The following is a 20227-nucleotide window of genomic DNA, read 5'->3' as shown; positions in this document are numbered from 1 at the left end:
TCAGATGAATAAGCCAGGCACAATGCAAATAACTCTAACTATATAAATAAAGGATAACCAAACATATAACGGGAACTAAGCAAAGAGGAGGTTACCGAACAGCTGACGCGACAGAAAGAAAAAAAAAAATTAATGGTCTTTATTATACAACTGACCTGAAAAAAAATGCATGCAGAAGCAGATGGCGTCTTTATTTTTCCAACCCCCCAGAAACGCTCAACATGTCCTACAATCTGTATATGTGTCAAAAATTAATAATTAATTAATACGACACCACCTGCTTTATGAATTCGTACTCAAACTTACACGAACAGAATGATTTCAGCCTCCGTGTTCATTTTAACTTTGTTAGATCCTTTATTCATATAGTGTTTTGTTAAATCACACGATTAACATATAAATAACATGGATCAATCACATTAGAGGTTAATTCTTTGTGTTTGTGTGTGTGTGAGTGCAAGTTGCTTATACGATCATTTAGGAGATGTCAGGTCATCTAGGTAATTATGAACAGTGGTTAAACTAAATAAATAGGGCAAAAGGGATGAAACGTCACATATTCCGTCATCCGGTTTCTTGATTATGTGGAGGGAGATTGGCTTGTTGGGAGGCGGCCATGATCTTCGGCCATTTTCTGGAGATGAGCATGATACTCGAAAGGTTCGCTGACAGCAATACTGGGAAGCCAGGATGCGTCGCTGGACGGCTCTTCACCGTCATTAGATGATGAGCCACTTGAAATGTTTGAGCTGCTGGGTCTCTTGGCGAAGAAGACAGGCCGTATAGTGGCTTTCTTTCCATTTGAAATCGGGATGGATTTTTTAGGAATAATTTTGAAAGCCGGATTCGTACCACCGCTAGACAATCTGACAGGTAGATACGGGCTGAATTTCCAATCGGAATCGCGTTGTTGTTGTTCATGCTTCTTAAGAAGGCTGGTGAAATATTTGCCTTCAATCGGTTTCAGCTCTCCGTTGTGCAATGCATTGTACCCGAAGAACTTAACTTTGGAATGGCCCTGAGTAACAGTGTACATGGCTCCTTGAGGTGACATCTTCCCCACCTTGTAAAACGGTGTCGATGACTTGCCTTCGCCTTCTGATCCAGCCGATTGCGGTTTGATTGGCCGCACGCGGGGAATATTTTCTTCGTAAACGGACGTCTCGTGAATCTGAGATCCAGCTACGTGCTGGTCATCCGCAAGATTGGGTAAGCCGAGAGGAGCCGAAAAGGTGGTGCTGCTATTCTCATCATTTTTGGCGACACGTATGGCCGGCGATTGCGACACTAGCGGTACATTGGATGCCAGTTCTGGTTGACGAGGATGATCTTGTGGCCCATTATGATAAGGAAACTTCCCAAAACTCGGCTGGAAATTGCCGTGAAGCTCGGGAATCGATGGTATTGTCGGTCTGGTGATCTCATCATCTCGGCTCGCTACCGTCGTCGTGGCGATTTCTTCCACGGGAATGGGGGGAATTGTTGTCCTCGGTACCGGCGGCGGCGTTGTTGTTTGTATTTCTCTTTCATCTTGTATGGGTTTTATCGTTGACGAAATAGCCGATCCGCTAAAATAGCCCGTTATGATATCGGCTGTATCTGTGTTTTCTGGCCAATGCGCATCATTTCCCGGATTGTTCCCGGATGTAGCCATTTTACTTCGGACGACTACTTCGGCTGTTTCTCCAGGAGATTGTTCTTGTTGAACCGGACTTGTTCTTGTTTCGTGTTGAGGATCTTGCCCTTTCTGAACTTGTTGCACGTCATTTTGTTTTCCATCGTTATTAACGAGAACATTGAGGGAGGTAAAGTCACCTCTATCATTTGATTGCGGAACAGTTTCAGATGGTACCGGCTGGTACTGATTCCACGTGAAGTCTAGTTTCGGTGCAGGGACGATTTTCATGGGTTCTTTCTGCGCGATATGTACGTTCGTATCGGCAATCAAATCCCCGTTAGGAGGAGGCAAACTGCCAGCAACATAGTTCGAACGCGTATTCGGTTGATCTGTGGCCGTGACTTTTTCCGTGACAGACGCAACTGACGGGAGTAGAAAGTTCAACGGGCTGATATCTTCGGAAGTGAAAGGGACGAATTGAATTGTAGTTTTCGCGGGACCCGTGGTCGGTGCGGTTAGCTGATGCGTCCAATTTGACGGGTAGAATGAGACAGAACCCGAGTTCCCTTTGCTCGGTAATCTCGACTGGGTCAGAAGGGCATTTTCGTTGATGACGGAAGGTTTGATTGTCGGCTTTGGCAGCAACTGGGGTAAATAACCTTGCGGAGGGGTTACCACTTTGGCCTCGTGAATAACGCTAGTCGAACTACCGCTGCTCACTTCTCCGCCAACGTTAGGTGGTCTACCGTGAAGTTTCAGAAAGTTCTTGATGTGTTGCGTGCTGAAATATGGGGTAGGTACCAGTTTGGGTAAGTTAGGGTACAGGGTCATTACGAGGTCTAAAGCGCTCGAATGGGATTGGACAGGAGTTGTAGGTTGATCATCTTTATCTTTCTGAAGAGGACCTGAAATATTTTGATCGTCTTCATTGTCCTGGTCATCTTCATCTGCGGTTCTATCTTCCTGTTCCTCTTCTACTTCCTCCTCTTCCTCTTCCTCATCGTTTTTATTGTAAAAGGCAGGCGGTGGGCTGAAAACAACTGGCGTAACTGGCTGGTTCTTGTTCACCAGAACAATACGAGTTCTAACTGGGAAAGATTGAATCTGTGGTTCTTTTCGGCGCAGCGGAATGTAGATGGCTTTTTCTGAATCAGAGTAATATTTATGATCTTTCCTCGACACGGCTGGCAAGTAAAAGCTACCAGGTGGCAACGAGTAATCGTTCTTCTTAAAAAAAGAATCACCCGAAGTGGAACGACTTTCCATTTCAAGCGCGTCCCTGATTTCACTCCGCTCTTCCGTTTCTTTTTCCGCTTCGGTTTTCTTCTTTTCCTCTTCGATGACAGTTGTTGTCGAACTGACGAGACCAGGCGGATGAGAATAACCTATGCCCGATGTGGTTGTGGCAGATTCAATCCCTGCCGTTGCCGACATGACCCGGCCTATAATCACATCCGGTGACCCAGTTGAAGCATAGTTACCACCGGCTCCCATCATTCCTGAAATCGGACTCTTATTTCCCACCATAACTTCGTAGAAACCTTCGGGTGAAGCTGCCGTAAGAAAATGTAATCCTTCGTCTGCCTTAGGGACCGTGGAGACCGTGGAGGCCGTGGAAGTCGTGGAAGCCGTGGGGATAACTTCTGTTACTGCCGGCCGAGATATTGGGTAAGGCCCCGGATTGTACGGCCCATTGGAGGCCTGCCAGCCGTCTGAGGCGTCATCACTGCGAGCCCATCTGTTCGTAGGGCGATTCACGTTCAAACTACTTCCGTGACTGATGAAGACGATAGAAATCCAGCACAATATTTGCATCGTAATAGCTGCTGCCATTACGAGATCTAAAACATTTGAAACAAAAAGAGAGAAAAAAAAGTACATCTGAAAAACATGTATACAGGGAGCCGTCTTCAACCACGACCTTCCACGTAATGATGCAGGGGAATCGCAATAAGCAACTATAGGTACATGGTATCACGAATGTCAAACCTTGAATTTTATTTTTTTAATCTTTTTTAACGATTATAACGGCTTGCAATGTAAGCCGCACGGAAAATAACCGTTGACGACATTACGACTCTCTCGAGTCATTCGCTAATGGCTCCTGTTCGTTTTGGTTGTTCAACTCGGAAAAGCATTTTATGGCTACGGAAATACCTATAGGAAAAGTACAGTACAGAATACAAGTTAAATATTTACCTGTGAGAACTTCAATCCAAAAAAATTATAGTGTGGCAAAACTGCTGGTTTTTCTTCGAATCACTAATAGTGGTTATGTTTTTCAATTGTGGGTGATCGTTCAACTTTGACAATCCATTATGGCCTTATCGAAAACAAGAAGGCACAATCACAGGGTTCTTGTCTTGTCGAGAGGCACTCAATTTGATCGCGTCCAAGTTGCGGTGGACTGGAACATTTCACGGTGGATTGCCTTTGTGTAACAGACCAATGGGGACTTTTGTTTTTTATTTTTACCTCAATGCAATTTCAAGGCAAAATTGCAGCAAGCGATTATCGTCTCTGAACCAAAACTCTTTACGATTTCTCTCCGCACTCGTTGATGGTTCCGCAATGCAACACGTCAAGAAGAAGACTGAGGAACATTTTTGGAAGACCCCTCCTTTTTCGTTCGGGAAAAGAAAAGGTAAAAGGAAAGCACAACAACAATAACAACTGCATCAGGTAAAAGAAAAAAAAAAAAGAATGGGGGAGAAGTAGGTGTCTTCTCTCTTTTTTTTCCGCCTGCTGTTGCTTCTTCTATTCATGGCGGGAACGACCGCAAGCCGAGCATGTAGTCTTATTCTAGGACTGCAGGTTAGTGGGCCTTTGTTAGACCTGGAGTTTAATGGGCTATGTTTAACGTACGTTCTACGGAGTCTAGTAGTAATAACACCACGAAGCCCAAGTAGTATATAGTGTCGCTCCTTCATTATGTCCCACCATGATGAGCTCTTGTTTCGCACGGGTGTCGCGCTCTAGAGTGAATGTAATACCTGTTCACCACAGGTGAATTGCTTCTCACAAAGAACACAACAACAAAAAAATAACATCGCAAAAGCTTTGACTGACAACCAACAGGAAACGGGACAATATGGGCTCCACACTGTCCAAATTCTCGCAGTTACCAGCATGTTTCTTTTTTCAGAAAAACTGGAATCTTTACGTACACGCGCTCTATTCGTAAGGACGCTGGGAAAACAATTGCGTAATGATACCCGTATGGCGAGTCAGCACATCAATCGATCAACATTTGATTTGACGGGTCCATTCCTGTTCAAAGGGCCGAACAGAACAATACGGGTCCATAAAACTGGACCTTGGAAATTAGGCTAGCTTTAGTTTGGCAAAACGTTTACTTATGCAGCGCTATACAAATCCACTCTGAACCGGATCCTTTTAAAATTTTATTTTAATAGCTAGCTATCACCAAGCTTTATCTTGACATAAGGCAGTGTAGAACTAAGCAACCAGCAACAAAAAAAAAACGCTGGAAACTGTGTCAGTAGACTACACAAAGAGTAGTTAAGGCAAATCCCTCCCGCGCATCTCTACCGGCAAGGCTGGCTGCGTACCGTTAGCTTGGACGCACGAATACTAACCTAAACATAGCTCTAAATATCGTTCGAGTTTTTTATTTTTTTTTCTGCACATAACTGCATGATTTTGTATATGGCGGGCCACTGACAAAACGGTGATTTCCGCCGTTTCTGTTAATCTCTAAAAATATTTTGGAGAGAAATCCGCTGAGCAACAAGTTAAAGTCGGTGATTCTTAAAGCTATGCGTACCTCATCTTCGACCTATTTATCATTCTCTAAATCTCTTAGCGTCGGTAATGTTGGTGTACGAGACACCACAAAAACTTCACACGATGCAGCGCTCGATTTAATTTACTACTTTCCGAGTTTTTCTTGCAAGTTCTGACCTAGTTTTTGATTTTATAGCTGAAATCTCGACCGCTAAAGAGAAATAGACTTGAAAACGTTCTCAAGTGCCGCATACGTTTCTTTTGTATTATTATACTATCGTCCGTTTCACAATTTCTCATTAAAAAAGGTAAAATACCACCGGGAAAATTTGCACGGCTGATGTGTTGCGACACTACTGGGGGGTATATGCTGGAGTCGGTAAAGTCCAACGGGAAAATGGACCTCATTGACACAGTAAAAAATATAACCTCCCCCCCTCCTCCCCCCCACTGATGGAGTGTTTTGTTAGACATGCAAAAGGACTCTTCTTTAATAAGTATGTTGACACAATTTTATTACGTTGCAATCGACATAAAATGTAAATTCCGTAGTGGAAATTTATTGCGGATTGCATAACTTTTTTAACATTTACATCTTTTTGTCGCGCTTCGGTGGTTTTTCGGTTTGCCAGAAATACAAAACATAAAATTTTTTAAAATTTCAGCAATAATTAGTACTGTTGGGACCCGTACTTTTTTTTCCCAAAACAAAACGAATCCAACATGTTTCATTAAATCTATGGCCAAAACGATCGTTTAAAATTCATAATTAATCTCATTCGAAAGAAATTCAGACCTTGTTTTCTTAAAAGAGTAGTCGTGAAATGAAAATTTATAATTTACCATTACATGTGATTATGAACAGTGTCTGAAATGTAAAAAAAAGAACGAAAAGAGACCGCCGAATAATTGCGATAAAACCAGGCCATGTAATTGAGTCAGCTGGTTTCTTGTTTAGCTATCAAGCAATTAATTATACGAAGCGCAGCACTGTTGAGAATGGCATCGAGCCTAAAGCTTAAGCGTGCTTGATACTGTACTGGTTCAGTACTCTTAACAGCGTTGTGAATTATGGAAATTTGAACTAAGACCCTGTTTATACTTTAAAAATCCATTTCCGTGCATTGCGCCCCAAGCAATCCAGTGAAACTCGTAGATATTATATAGCAAGTGTCTGGTTTTTCTCAACTTCCTAAGGCGGATATATTCGTTATGACGCATGCCGATTTGTTTGCCTGACTAACGGATTTCCTTCGTGACAGCGACTTTTTGCTTTTACATGAGCTCCATAGAGGTAAGGTTTTCAAAGTTTTTCTCCGTACTCATGCAATCTGTGGAATTACATCCTTCAACTGGCCCGGGATCCACGAATCATTATTCATTACCGTGGAGTGCGGACCAGCCGGCCAGCCCTTTAACAAATTTAGCAGTTACTAGGTACACTGCTCTTGCATGCCAATAGCAGCAGACAGATGGTAAGCATATTTGTAAACAACAGCTCTTCACCTAACTTAAAAGAGCTGCAGCATGCATGGTGTTAGGACGGCGACTGTTATTTTCCGTTCCAATATCATTCGGTTAAGAATTCTAAATGGCGAGAAATCGATTTTCACGTCAACTACGTTTCGGAAAGACGAGGACATTCCCGAGAAATTGTATAAAGTCGTAGATAAAAAAGCCCACAAGAGGAAACTGCAGTTATTGAAATGGAATAAAACAAATTTGGCATTATTTGGACCAATCATTAAAGAAGATAAAAAAAAGTTAAAGGAAAACAACTCTCCAGTTGGCAAAAAAGAGAAAACAGCCATTGAAGCGGATGACTCGCTTCTACCTATCAGTCTGTGGAATGAATCGTCTGTTGAGTTAAAGCTCAGCAAAACAGGTTTCCCAAACAATACTGTCAAGATAGCTCACAAAAATCTTGCTCTGGAAGCAACAAAACCGATCACCACAGTACTGAGAGAATCTTCAAGTAAAGTACAAACTAAACAACATCCAACTCACGAAAGCGTAAACTTTCAAAGTATCAAACTTGCAGAAAACATTCTACCTAGTGCACCATATTTTCAAAAAGATGATATTATTCTTCCCTTCCCTATGGTTCTAAAAAAAGAATTTATACCTCCAACCTCCAAAGACATTATAACAATAGCAAGTGCCAAAGTTGATGTCCCTAGTGTGACACAAGTGTTGAACAAGACAATGTCAGACAAGAGTGAAATGATGTTAGCATTGTGGCGTAAAAGAAAAATAGCTGAAGTAGGAGAAGAAGGCCTCAAAGAATTCATGAGAGGTCATATTATTTTAAAATAGCTTGTAGTGGTAGAAAAATGTGGTAACTGCTTTACTAAGGAGTGATTTTACTTGCATATCTGTCTTACCAATCTTGTTTATCTATGCTGTCATTTCATATATTGTATCACATCTTAGAGGCTAAGCTGGTAGGCAAAGAACTACATACAAGTATTGAGACTTACCTTAGAGGAGTTGAATACAGTTCGATACGAGTCGAACCACGCATTTCCGGTCACTGGCTAAGTATGAAATCGATTTTGAATTCACTAGAAGACGTTCTCGTGCTAGAGAGCTACGTCGTGCACCAACAGTTGAAGTATAAAGGATTCGTGGATTGCGTCTGCAAGTACAAGTAAACACCTCTTGTTGCAGAAAAAGAAACCCTTTCTGTTCTCTTTGTTAAGTATTTGACCTTAAATTCTGTTTTTTTCAGAGATAATGTTGTAGTTGTTGAGTGGAAAACGTCTCAGAGAACAAAATCCACGCTGGAAGATGCCTACGACGACCCCGTTCAAATTGCGGCCTACGTTAGTTTTCTACATTTCTAACGTTAATTGTCTACATTTTTTTATTATGCATTTGATAAAAATTTCTCTTCCTTCATTTAGATTGGTGCTTTGAATGCTGATGAAAAATACCCATTTAAGGTATATATAAACTCCAATCATAATAATACATGCCTATTGTTTGCTTGAATTTCACTACTAATTTGTTTCCTTCTAGCAGGTAGAAAATGCGTTGTTAGTCATCGCATATCCGACGGGTAGACCTGCCGATGTTTTAACATTGGACAGAGACAAGTGTGAATACTACTGGGATCAGTGGTTGAAGCGTTTGGAAGCATATAATGAGCTCAAGAGATCCGATGAAAAAGCATGAACTTGACAGTAAAAGCCTTTATGACACTTCAAGTTATAAAAGAGGTATATTGTTTTGAATTTTCGCCTTACCTTTTGTAGCGAACTTGTTCTCGAAAGGGGAAATAACTTATTGATGAAACAAAAGTTTTCAGAAGTCAACACATTGTGTATTCAATGCATACAAAGAACGAAGTCGGCCAGTCTGCATACATGCAAAAATCGTGTCCACCATTTTATAATCTTTTCTTCCGATAATCGAGCCAGAAAAGTCAGCAGCACATGATACAAAAAGTTGCTCGCCGTGGCTATAAATTTTTTTACGGTATATGATGAAGAACATTGAATCATGGCCCGTTTGTGATCGATCGATTATCGACCTAACACAGGAACTTTGGCATCTTGGGCTGATTAAATAGTCATAAATGGTGGCGAAATGAACGGGCAGCATTATCTTGAATTCAATGGAAAATATTTACAGCACAAACTTGTATGAGGATTTTTGTACAACCTCGGGAGTCGAGAATCGAAAACACAAGATAAAGAGGCGACCGAAATTCCTCTTTCATTTATTTACATTAGTGGCAAGGAAGTTGTGTTGGTTGTGTGTGTGTGTCAAGCGCGTTGCGGAACACACCACGAAGAGCTTTAATTCTTCCAAGTCACAAACCAATCTCAAAATTCGGAAGAAAAATAATTTCAAGTTTCTCTTTATAGCTCATAGACAACAATTGTTTTGACTGTCGTTACAAAACCAACGGCTCAAAACGTTTGCCATTGTCTTTTCTCCTCGGCATTCCGCGTTTAGACACCTTGACCCGCATTGTAAACTTTTCTCGACCAAGAAAAGTGAATAGACGTTCGCGCCCTGACACGCACGGCAAAGTACATGATATATTTTAACAAAAATTCTGGTTTGAGTAGCCTCTGCCATCCGCGTCATCATCAAGATCGTTGGAAGTCGTCGAAGAGGAAACAAGAGGCTGACTGGCGACGGCACACAACATGGTTCATCAGCAAAAATAGAGGACCAAAATCAAACAAAACAAACGAGGTTTTCAATGACAAACGAACTGGTTAGTTGGGATATATATATAAAGATTACGGGCGAATGAAAAACAGTTTGAAACAAAGGACATGGGGCAAAAAAGGGGAGGGAGAATTTGTTTACAATATGATGGGCAATTTCTGTGTTAGACGTGGGTTGCCAAAGTACCCGGTTTGAGCTGGGCTTTGTTTGACACAATGTACTGAGAGTGAGGAGATACGGCTGCTGCGGAGGAGACGGCAGCGACGGAAGGTGGCGGCGTCCGCGCTGGACCGACTTGAGGCGCGGGGCCGTTCCTGACCGAGCCGTACGTTGTGAGTCCGCCGTTCAAATGCGGCGGCGGTAGCGACGTTGTTGAACTTCTCAAATAGGGATTGCCGTAAGCGGCCGAGAAGCGCGGATCGATGCCTGTCATCGGTATGACCGTGTGAGGGTTGGCGGTGTAGAGCGAGGCTTGACTATTCGATACACCGGCTGCACGAAAAGGAAAAACAAAGAATGGGCGTTTTATAAAACCATCAAAAAGTTTTGACCGTCATCCTAAGCTTTGTTCTATTGCCAGGGTATATATTTACCGAAGGCAGGATTGTAGTCTCTCCCGTAATCGACATAAGGCACGTATCCGTTGTTGTTGTGACCCTCGGCTTTGGGCGGGGGGAAACTGGCGTCAGTATAGTCTCCGGCGTAGCGATACATGGCATCGCCGTTGGTGATGACAGCCCTAGGAGTAATCCTCTCGCTGCTGTCATCCCACTGCTCCGATTCCGGCGGATTACTCAACGACGACGCCGTTCTGATGTCAACCTTCAGGTCGGAATCGTTGTTGGACGTCTGATCCGACTGCTTCGACGTCCTGTCGCCTTTGTCTCCTTCTGCCAAGAAAGAAAACAAAAAGTTATTTTCAATATCTATTAGATAGTCTAAAACTTTAGCATACCTTCTACTTTTTTATTGGATCTTCTTTGGCATACGACGATGACCATCACGCAAGCGATTAACAATACGATTCCACCCACGACTCCGGCAGAGATGAACAATAATTGCAAATTCCCAGCTATGCGTTAGAAAAACAATAAAAAAAAAAACAGTTAGAAACATGAAAATTGATCAGATTTGCCATCCATCTTACTTTCTTTTCGGAGAATAATTTCGGCTGCGTCCATGCCGTAATCATTGGCTACCGAACAGTTGTAAGAGCCAAAGTACTTGTCGTTTGCTTCGCGGATGATTAATGTACTGCGCACACCATCGGGAAGCGGATCGTTATTAAACGTTACATAAGGATCACCTGTGTGTTCAACAGAATAGAAACATCAGTCAAAAACTTAATTGCTTCGTGCCACTTGGCGTTTTGAGTGTTGGGTACTGAAACTTACCGGCATCGATTTCGTATCCCCGGTGAGTCCATGTTATTTTAGACGGCCGAGGGATGGCGAACGCTACACACTCGATGCGTACCGTGTCTCCTTCGAGACCAAATTGGATCCGTTTACTCCTAACAGTTGGGGGACCTGAAGTATGAAAAAGAAAATGATTAAAAATTGTTTCTATAGCAATACGATTGCAAGCCATTGTAATGTCACCTTTCAAGAAAACGTGCGCGTCCGCCGACACTTCGGGAAATCCGGGCACGCGGGCGGTGCAAGTGTATTTGCCGGCCATGTCGTGATTCATCCAGAAAGTATAGGCTGGCCCGATGCTTAGAACACGCCTCGAACCCTCGAAAGTCCAGCTGATTTCAGGCTCCGGGTTCCCACTCACGTCACAACGCAGAGTCACGTTACCACCGATATCGGCTTCTACGTTAGCGGGCCGGCTTCGGATTTCGGGGCTGTCTGCAAATTGGCCAAACAAAAAACAAACATTAACATGATTATATAAATTGTTTTAAGTTTTTTGTTTTGTTTTTTTTCGTTGAAGGATGACAGTCAATCAAATGCAGTACGAAAATAATGAAAGGGTCTTGTTCCCCCTCCGAGCTATTTGGCCCAGTTGTATTAGATCAATAAAGGCCATGAAACATGAATTGCTCACGACTGTGCGTGCTCCAGATTTTTTCCCCCTCCCTCTATTTTGCAGTCTGTGTAAGAGGAGTGTGAGACATGCTCGAAAAAAAATATATGAAAGAGGCGCATCAGAGTTGAATAAGGAAAAAGAAGACTGTCAAGTATAGAGCGAGGCCTGCCAAGGGGGGGCTACAGTAGCAGAATCATGCATATGAGTCCAGATGACATGACAGTGCTATAGCGAGAAATCTCATGTATGTCACGCTTATGTTTTACATATATATATACTCCTGGATGGATTTTTCAACCAAAAAAAAAAAAATAGCTTTTTTATCACTGGGCTACTAACGCCGAATACGATTTTTCTCGTCCTACGTTACATTTTCTTTTCCTACGCACGTTCATAATCTCTCGTTTGCTTGTTGTCCCTTTGTGGTTTTAAAGTTTAAAAAAAAATAAAACGCATACGCACAGTAATGGCTAAAGTTTATGTCCATCTGTGCTAGTGTGTACGTACTATCTAGGCGATCTCACGGTCGATGGGTGTAATACTCGTATCATCCCATCATCTTAAAAAGCAATGGAATCGCTGAAGGATTGATCTGGAGACGACGCCCCGCCCATCTTTCCCTAGTCAATAGCTCTAAGGGACTTGGAGCTCACAAAATTCTAAGAATCAGGGAGGAGATCTTGATTCGTGGCCCATTACAATTGCAGACTATACTCCCCGCAGTCCTATTCAAAATCTTATCCATAAGCTCGTTGCTATTTGTTTGACTGTACTAGCAGAATCGTCATCGAAAAAAGAAAGAACCGAGCCGTGATAAAACACTTACAGTGAACGCTAAGCGTTTGATTGTCTTCGCCTTTGCCAACGGCGTTAGTGACTTCACATTTAACGACGGCGTCATTGAGCTGGCGGCTTGCGCTGGCGATGATCAATTCGGTTGAATAGTCACCGTGTGCGATCTCGTCGTTAATGTACCACTTATAAATCACGTTGGGTGGATTGGCATCAGCGTGGCATGACAAACGGACCGATTCCAGCTCGGTTATCCGTTCCTGCTCTACTGTGACAGTTACTTTGGGAGCGTATTTGACTTCCATGAGAAGAGAAACGCTCCTGGGCGATCGTTCGGCCGCATTCTGGGCCTGGCAAGTGATGTTCTTGTTGTGGTAGTGCATTTTCGGCGACAATTTCAAAACGGATTTGACATTGGTCCGTTTCCCGTCGGCCAGCACTTCCTTGAAGACTTCGACGTTATTGGTGATCAAGTTGCCTTCGCCGTCCAGCCAGATAATCTGCAAGAGGAGTAAATTAAATCATTTAGTTTTCTTTCATTCATCATGAAAAACAACATTGTACCTCAGCTGCTGGTTTGCCGGCACGAGATTGGCATTCCAATTCCACTTCGCGATCCTCCGTCGTGATCAAATGCGATCCCTGCACGATCTGAGGAGGTTCGGGAGGGATGTGAACGGCCAGAGTAGCGTAGCGTGAACGGATTGCCGTTGAAGCCGCTTCAGGGCCTGGGCTAACCTGACACTGGAAACGGCCGTCATCCTCTAACGTCACCGGTCGAATCTGCAAGGAGAACGTGCCTGTGTTTTTCCAAACAAAAAAAGAAAAGCAACTTTAAATTAGTCTTTTGCGTGGGTAGGCCAAGATGAAAGGCAATGTGTTATTCCAGCAAAACGAGTGGATCATTCGGCAGACGCATCCGCCGCCCGAACGGCTCGAGCAATAACAAACCAAAAGAAAAAGAAAAGAATCGGAAGTTGTGTGTGTTGTTTTGTTTGCCAATTTTCTAACTTTATATGTTGTCGCATGGGGAAGCTCAGAACATTATTATATATAAGTGGGGAGAAGGAACGCTTTGTGTTCTACGAGAGTGTCATCCTTCCAAAGCTAATAACATCATAGATAGGGAGTTCACGAAAGAAACGAAAAGCAAGCAAAAATAAAAAGACTGGAGCATTGATGGCAGTCTATAGTTACTCAAGAAAAGAACAGAAAAAGGCAGAAAAGTTGCTGCGATCGTCGTTTGGATGTCGAATCGTATCTTCACGAGAAAAAAATAAAACTCCCTTTTTTTATGAATCACAAAACAAAAAAGAAACCCAAAGAGGATGGATGGTTCGGAGGGGAAGAAGAGTGAGAAAGAAAACATGTGGCCAACACACTTACAGCACTAAAAGAAATCCGAGTCGTATAGACACTAAACTGATTCTAGACACTGCGAAAAAGCCATCAGTCCCGCGGGAATATCGTATGAAAGAGAAAAAAAAAATATGCAAATTCACGACCGATTGATGCTACACTTACTCTCAGTCGACTAATCAATGGAAAAACGAACTAGCGGATTTTCACTGCGAATTGTTTTCTACTTTTCTTGTCATTCATCTTGAAAGTGATGTGCCAATAGCAATGTCGAGGTTGGCATCTCTTTTCACAAGCTGTTGCCTCAAGAATAAAAGCAAAGAGTCTGGAGGGGAGAGTAGAAAAAAAAAGGCAATCAATCTCTTTGTTGACAGATGACTAAGGGTGTTTCTTGTTTCCCCTCCGGATGACAGAGCTGCTTAAAATCAGAACTTTTCATACTTTCATGTTTTGCTTTTTTGCTTGTTCTTTTGATTTTTGCGGTCGGCTTGTTATCTAGTCGTGTTTTTATGTTTAAGAAACAAAAAAAGGATAAGAATGCAACTTTTAAATGCTTTGGAAAATGATAAGTCATCTTCTTTTATTGCATTACGGCAGCAATTGACGAATGATGTCTACGTTGCGTCTGATGTCTTATGAAGACATCAAAGCAAACGATGGAAAAATCTGACTGAAAAACATCCATTTTTTAATATTCTAAAACTTCAGAAGTTGGTGACTATAGTACACGCTCGATAATTAATTACACACAATGTCCCTCGTGTCTTGGCTGCTCCTAATGAAGAGAAACATAACACCGGAAGTTGGAGGTTGAAAAATGATGGTTATGGTGAACACGAAAAAGTTTACAACCGACATGCGTGATTCTCTTTTTATGTTAGCCCGTTTAATAATGTTCGTCAAAAGTTGCGCCATCGATTAAACGAATGCTGACGTCGCAGGTGTCAGTTTACGCAGCAATCGGAGAGCAGAGAAGATTACCGACCGCGTCTGCTGTCTATTTTCTGCGTTTCACTAGCGAGAGGATCAGGTTTTTAATTAATGACATTATTGATTTACAACTGCTGCTTGCCCTCTCATAATGCATACCCTGTCGATGATTGAGAAGCCAGCAAAGAGAAATAACAGACAAAACTGAGAAAGGAGTCGATGAAAGCCTCAATGTTCGTTCGAATGGAGGAAGGAGAATGAGAGGCAAACAAGGTAATTATTCATTCCGGGAGACCTTCAATCGACAAAGACTTCGCTCATCATTATTTAACCGACTGTTTTCGTCAGATCTTTTATAGGCCATCGTGTCCAAGTCCGCATAACGAGATTTGATTTTCTTTTTTCATAAATTTTTCACCTCCATAGTTTTCTACGACAGCCGGCAATCTCCACACGCTTCGATCCACTTCTAATGAATCTTTCGATACGTAATGATTATACACTACAACCCTCTTGAGCTCCCACATCGAATTCACTCTTAAAAGACACTCCTTTTTTGCTTCGATCAATTGCCGTAGAGCAAGACATGCAGCCTCAAACGAGCGAAATGGCGATGATTCGTTGGCATAAAGTTTAACGTCGTATGAAGATCTAACGTCCAGACAAGTGGAACTAACTAAAATGGGAGGGCACGTTCTAGTCCAGTTTCAGAACTGAGGCGTAATCTCTTTCACGTTTGAAATTCTTCCGCTTTTAACCAAAGTTGTGACCCACACAGTGGTCTTAACTCGGCTGGAAACAGCGTATGGTGGCGGCTGTTACGATGTTACTACTACTAACTTTAAAAACAAAAAATAGGCAAAAACAAAAAGAGAGTGTCATAATCTAGGCGACAAACCGTTTCGTAAAACCCTTTCAGCGATTGCCACTGTATCCTGCCGAGGCATCCACTACAGTCAACGAGAGAGTTGGATTAGACAAGAGGAAATGGGGAATGAAAGGCGGGTGTTTTAAAGCAACTGTAATCCTCTTCGAGGGATTAGGAACGAGGCAGGGACTTTCCTTCCGTCCACTTCCACGACTCCCAAATTCTGGCACATCGTGAAACCTCGGGCAAGGCAAGTACCCCTCTGGGATGGGCATATTCTAAACCATACGGACCGTCGATGTACGTACAGTCAACTAGAGCCAAAGATGGACGTCGGGAAAAAGTAGAGGAGACGGCGCTGTGTGCGTCTTCCAGACGTTTCTTTTTCCCGTAATGAAACTACCAATTAGTACGGGAGGGAAGAAACTTCAGACGAAAAAGGAAAGACGAATACTTTAAAACGGCCGAGGTAAGAGAAAAAATAGGTGAAGGAATATGACTTTGGAAAATAACGTTAGTCAACGAGCGAGGTAACGAGGAACAGGCGGAAAGAAGAGGCCGTTGCTTTCAAGGATCATACTACTTTTCCTTGGAAGTGAAAATGAGAAGAATAAGGTTGAATATGTTGGGAGAAGGCAATTGACGTCAATATTGCGAGCTAAAAGAATGAAATAGGTTAAGAGTTCCGTCGGGGCTCACCTTCGTCTTCGGTGCCGATCATGCTATATCTCTCGAATCCGCTAAGGTTGCGGTCGCTGCCCAGACCGAAATCGTCCTTGGTCCACTGGAGCACGCCGGCCTTGTTGAGGACGCGGCAAGCCATAACGACCGTTTCGCCCACAACGGCCGTTTGGTCTTCGGGTTCGCGCTCGAATCTCTGTGCATGCCGGACTTGTTGGCCGTTGGCGGAATTTTGTCCATTCGATACGCCCACACAGCAAAAGAAAGCTAAAACCACGAGTGACCACCTGTCAAGGTACCGTCATTAAATTCCGATCTAATAGGATGAAGCTTCTTTTGCGTTAGAATTTGGAAAGGAAGTCTTACCGAAGCCAATGTAAATCTGATCTTCTGGTCTGTGTTGGAGAGGGTGACAGTTGTCTAAACTGTTGATTGTGATGACCCATGATGCTGCTGGATGTCTCGACGATGTTGCGACTGCTCATCTCTAATCGGTTGCTATACGTAATGCTTACGGAATCGATCTGAAACGAGGAAAGAAAAATTCATGAGGATCATCGTGTTAAGGTGTCGTAAAAGCGCATCTGTCGTCAGGGACAAGCGATGAATTATTCAATATTGCATGCGTTCACGTAACTTTCAACTGAGCTGGCCTTGCATAAATAACGATTGCCATTTCGTTCGCCTTTCGAATGTACCCAAGGATCTGACGGACACGTTAGAGTTCAAGGGCAACAGACGAACATTCGTGAGTGCGACATTTTCTCTTATAGCATATGGCTATTAAAAAGAAGTGTATACAATACGACGAAAATGATATCTTAATTCAAAAGGAGGTCGTCGTCAAAGGACGTTTTTTTATGCAGCCGGATTGGGTACCACTAGCTTTATTAAAAAGAAACGCGGTCAAGTCGTGAGTGTTGCGTGTTCGCTTCATTCTCTTCCGCAGCTGACGGGCAAAAGAATAAAAAAAAAAAAGAGTATACAAACTTTGTTGACACATTTCATACACAAGTTTACACATCCACTATTGGGTGAAAGTCGCAGAAAAAAGAAGAAAATTCTAGACACAAAAAAAAAAACATAATGTCATCGTGTCTGTATCAAAAGGCGAGAGGGGAAGTGAATATAATGTCGGATTTACTGTGTTTGTGCTAAACACACAATCGGCAAAAGAAAAGATTTGCCTTTGCTTAACCGGAAAGCAGAAATGGATTTCCCTCTCTTCCCAGCAGCACGTTTCCGACGAGAAGCCGTATTCCTTTTCCTCGCCTTCCGCACGCAATGTAGACAAACACTAAACCACAACGAATGGAAAAAAAAAAAAAAGATGGATGGAATAGTGGATAAATAAAAAAGGGAGAGGTTACAGCGTGAGTGAATCGATGTCAAACAGTAGCATCGGATTGACTCAACATGTACGGGATTCTACTGTGCTCTCGCTTTCGCTCTGTGAAAACACATAAACGTGCTGTTTTCGGTTCTTTTGAAATACCGCACACACACTCCACTTTTCGATCCTCTGGAAAATCCCTCGTAGCAAATGCGTCCAGTAAAGCTCCGCACGTCTGCAAACAATTCCATTTTCCTTGAAAATCGAATTGCATGCGACTGCAACTCGTACGCAGTTCTTTTCATCCCGACACAAAAGGAAAAGATATATATGAAACAACAAACGTAAAAAAACAACAACAATGGTTGTTGTACAAGTTGTAGGCGGTATTACAACAGGAAGGCTAGTTGAAAGGTTGTTCAATCCTTAACAGATTCTTTAGCGCGGTTTACACAAGCCAAAAGTTGTTTTAAACGAGTGGGAGGGTTCTTAAACAATAGGTATTGTTTGTATCTTGGTGTGTGGGCGGGTATCAGGTTGATGATGAAAATAAATTTTAAAAAAAGCAAATTTTCTAGTACTGGTAAACACACGTAGATTTGTTTCTTGTACATGGACGGATCATGGCTCAGTCGTTCAAAAGAGAAGTCGAGTCGGCCATAGCACGAGTGAGCAGCACGGTGCAAACCTATTGCCTTTAGATTTTTGTTCATTTTCTCTTTTTCTCTTTTTGTATGCTGTGCGTTTCCAGTTGGCTAGACACCCAATTTCCGCTAGCATCGAGATCAAGATAGGAGCGACGCATAGAGAGATTCAACTCTCACTTGAAGGCCCCCCGTTTTTGCGAAGCCGTCCTTAGGAGACGGTAGCATCCAGACACAAACGACGGGAGGATGAAACCCAACGAGGAAGAGAAACAAAGGCCATGACAAACAGTTTTCCAGCACACTTCACGTAAAGACGGCATAGAAGGAGAGACAATCCGCAATCAAGCTTTTCGTTACGTCAGCTATCAAAACATCGATTGGAAAAATGGCATTTCTTAGTTGATGATTTCCTCTCTCGGCCACGTTTTCTTTTGTTTTTCCATGTCTGTTCACTTTGGCGTGTCGCCGTCGATAAGGCCTCTCCCAAAGTTATTGAAAAAAAAAATGATAAAAGAACTAAAAAATTTCAAGTAGACGTGCGCATTGTTTCAACGCTGCACGAGCGTTCGACACTCGAAAACGTAAGAACAAGAGAGATTCGGTTATCAGACCAAGAAATGTAAAGCAAAGAACCGACGAGTGCTGTTTGTTCAACTTTCTAGCCGGATTTTGTGTGTTAGATGTGATGTTTGCTTCACAGCGGCTGGCTGGAAAGAATTTGGATAAAACAACGAAAGATCGCAGAGATTTCACCGTAGCTGAAAGCAACACGATCGACAACAGTCGTCTTGTGTTAGTGTAAAGCGTTTTCCAAGTCAAGATGTTAGCAAAAAAAGAAAAAATTGTTTAAAGGAGGATCTCCAACGTTTTGGCCAAAATAAACGAAAAGCGAGACTGACCCCTCAAAAATTTTGGAACTTGAACTTTTTCTCTCGGAACAAGAGTCTCTCTACTTAACGACCGGAAGATGTCGAGACTCTTTTGCTAGCAAGAGATGAGAACGAAAAAGATGTTGGGGTAATCGGAGACGAGTTTTTATAGATTCCATGTGTCTCTATGTGTTTGATGAGGGTGAAAAAAAGGCTATAAAACGTCCCTCTTCATATTTTCTTTTTCTCAGCAAAAGAATATGTCCAACTACGTAAACAGTTCAGTTTTAAAGAAGTCGTCGTGCAAAACAGCATAGGAAAATATCTTTGAACGTATCAACTCGCCTTATTATGCACGCCAACCGATTTTTTTTTCCCTTCTTACATTTAGCAAAACAAATTCGGCTTCTTTGCAAACGTGTTGGACAGTAACATCAAAAAGCCTTGCTTCTTTTACACGTCGTCGATTCTACTCATTCGACCCCAGTCTCCTCTGCCCCCCTCCCCCTCGCTTTTTCAGTCTCCCAAATAATGGCCGACTTGTACAAAGCCCAAAAAGACATTAAGGAGAGTGGGAGTCCTCATTTCACATTAGCAAAACTGGGGAAAACTGAACGAAGAAGAAAATGAGTATATAGGACGAGATGAGTCAAGAAGGGAAAACAAAAAACATAAGACTCCATGTGTTGCCCATTTGTCACGCAATGTCGAAGGGGTTCCAGGGACTTTGGATGAAGAAATATATATAAAAAAAAAGGCAACGCCAGATACTCTGCAAAGACGAGGGTGTCGTCTCCATACCACACGCACACACTCACAGAAGAAAGGGTAAACGACGCTGTGGGTTCTTTCTTGTCTCTCGTTTTCTCCATCTCTTACCACTGCAAGCGGAGGGGGGAGAACCCGATGGATCTGACGAGGATCGCCTTACGAAATAGGAGAAACGCTGGCCCCTCTCTTCTTTCGTTTTTGCCTAGCTCTGCTGCTTTACACCAAAGACGATGGGGGTCTGAAGAAATCTAATTTTTTTTCTTCCCGTACTAGCCTGTGCATGTTGTTTCCAAGGGTGACCCATAGCTGTTTGACTGTCGGGTGGGAAAGAACAAATCCAAATAAGCTTCAACGAAGAAATATAAAGAATGGATGATTATCTTTACTCGCCGT

General features: G+C 42.6%; 3 protein-coding genes across 6 annotated transcripts in view; 1 reads left to right on the top strand and 2 right to left on the bottom strand.

The window, feature by feature from the left end:
* Window positions 1–335: 335 nt before the first annotated feature.
* Window positions 336–7960, bottom strand: LOC130692246 (uncharacterized). 2 transcript variants are annotated; one of them, XM_057515334.2, is made up of 2 exons: window positions 7846–7960; window positions 336–3459 (listed from the first exon to the last, which is right to left on the bottom strand). In XM_057515334.2, exon 2 carries the CDS (start codon window positions 3449–3451, stop codon window positions 581–583), a length of 2871 nt encoding a protein of 956 aa, XP_057371317.1. In that variant the 5' UTR covers window positions 3452–3459; window positions 7846–7960; the 3' UTR covers window positions 336–580. The 2 variants fall into 2 exon arrangements, with proteins under 2 accessions (XP_057371317.1, XP_057371309.1); XM_057515326.2 differs by lacking the exon at window positions 7846–7960 and adding an exon at window positions 3818–4221.
* Window positions 6813–9416, top strand: LOC130692283 (mitochondrial genome maintenance exonuclease 1-like). 2 transcript variants are annotated; one of them, XM_057515367.2, is made up of 6 exons: window positions 6813–7661; window positions 7799–8015; window positions 8097–8190; window positions 8272–8310; window positions 8387–8550; window positions 8623–9416. In XM_057515367.2, exons 1-5 carry the CDS (start codon window positions 6893–6895, stop codon window positions 8540–8542), a joined length of 1275 nt encoding a protein of 424 aa, XP_057371350.1. In that variant the 5' UTR covers window positions 6813–6892; the 3' UTR covers window positions 8543–8550; window positions 8623–9416. The 2 variants fall into 2 exon arrangements, with proteins under 2 accessions (XP_057371350.1, XP_059352066.1); XM_059496083.1 differs by having other exon boundaries at window positions 6814–7661; window positions 8390–8550.
* Window positions 8669–20227, bottom strand: part of LOC130692272 (irregular chiasm C-roughest protein-like) — a 67487-nt gene continuing 55928 nt past the window's right edge. For both annotated transcript variants that reach the window (XM_057515357.2, XM_059496075.1), the window contains 10 exons: window positions 16581–16738; window positions 16233–16501; window positions 12941–13176; window positions 12411–12876; window positions 11152–11403; window positions 10945–11079; window positions 10698–10856; window positions 10506–10622; window positions 10144–10440; window positions 8669–10042 (listed from right to left, as the gene is read on the bottom strand). In XM_057515357.2, coding sequence (XP_057371340.1) covers window positions 9714–10042; window positions 10144–10440; window positions 10506–10622; window positions 10698–10856; window positions 10945–11079; window positions 11152–11403; window positions 12411–12876; window positions 12941–13176; window positions 16233–16501; window positions 16581–16738 — 2418 coding nt within the window. In that variant the 3' untranslated portion in view covers window positions 8669–9713. The remainder of the gene's footprint in view (window positions 10043–10143; window positions 10441–10505; window positions 10623–10697; window positions 10857–10944; window positions 11080–11151; window positions 11404–12410; window positions 12877–12940; window positions 13177–16232; window positions 16502–16580; window positions 16739–20227) is intronic.

Source organism: Daphnia carinata, chromosome 1, assembly GCF_022539665.2.
Source record: "Daphnia carinata strain CSIRO-1 chromosome 1, CSIRO_AGI_Dcar_HiC_V3, whole genome shotgun sequence".
Classification (NCBI taxonomy): Eukaryota; Metazoa; Arthropoda; class Branchiopoda; order Diplostraca; family Daphniidae; genus Daphnia; species Daphnia carinata.
This window is presented reverse-complemented; position numbering and strand designations above follow the sequence as displayed.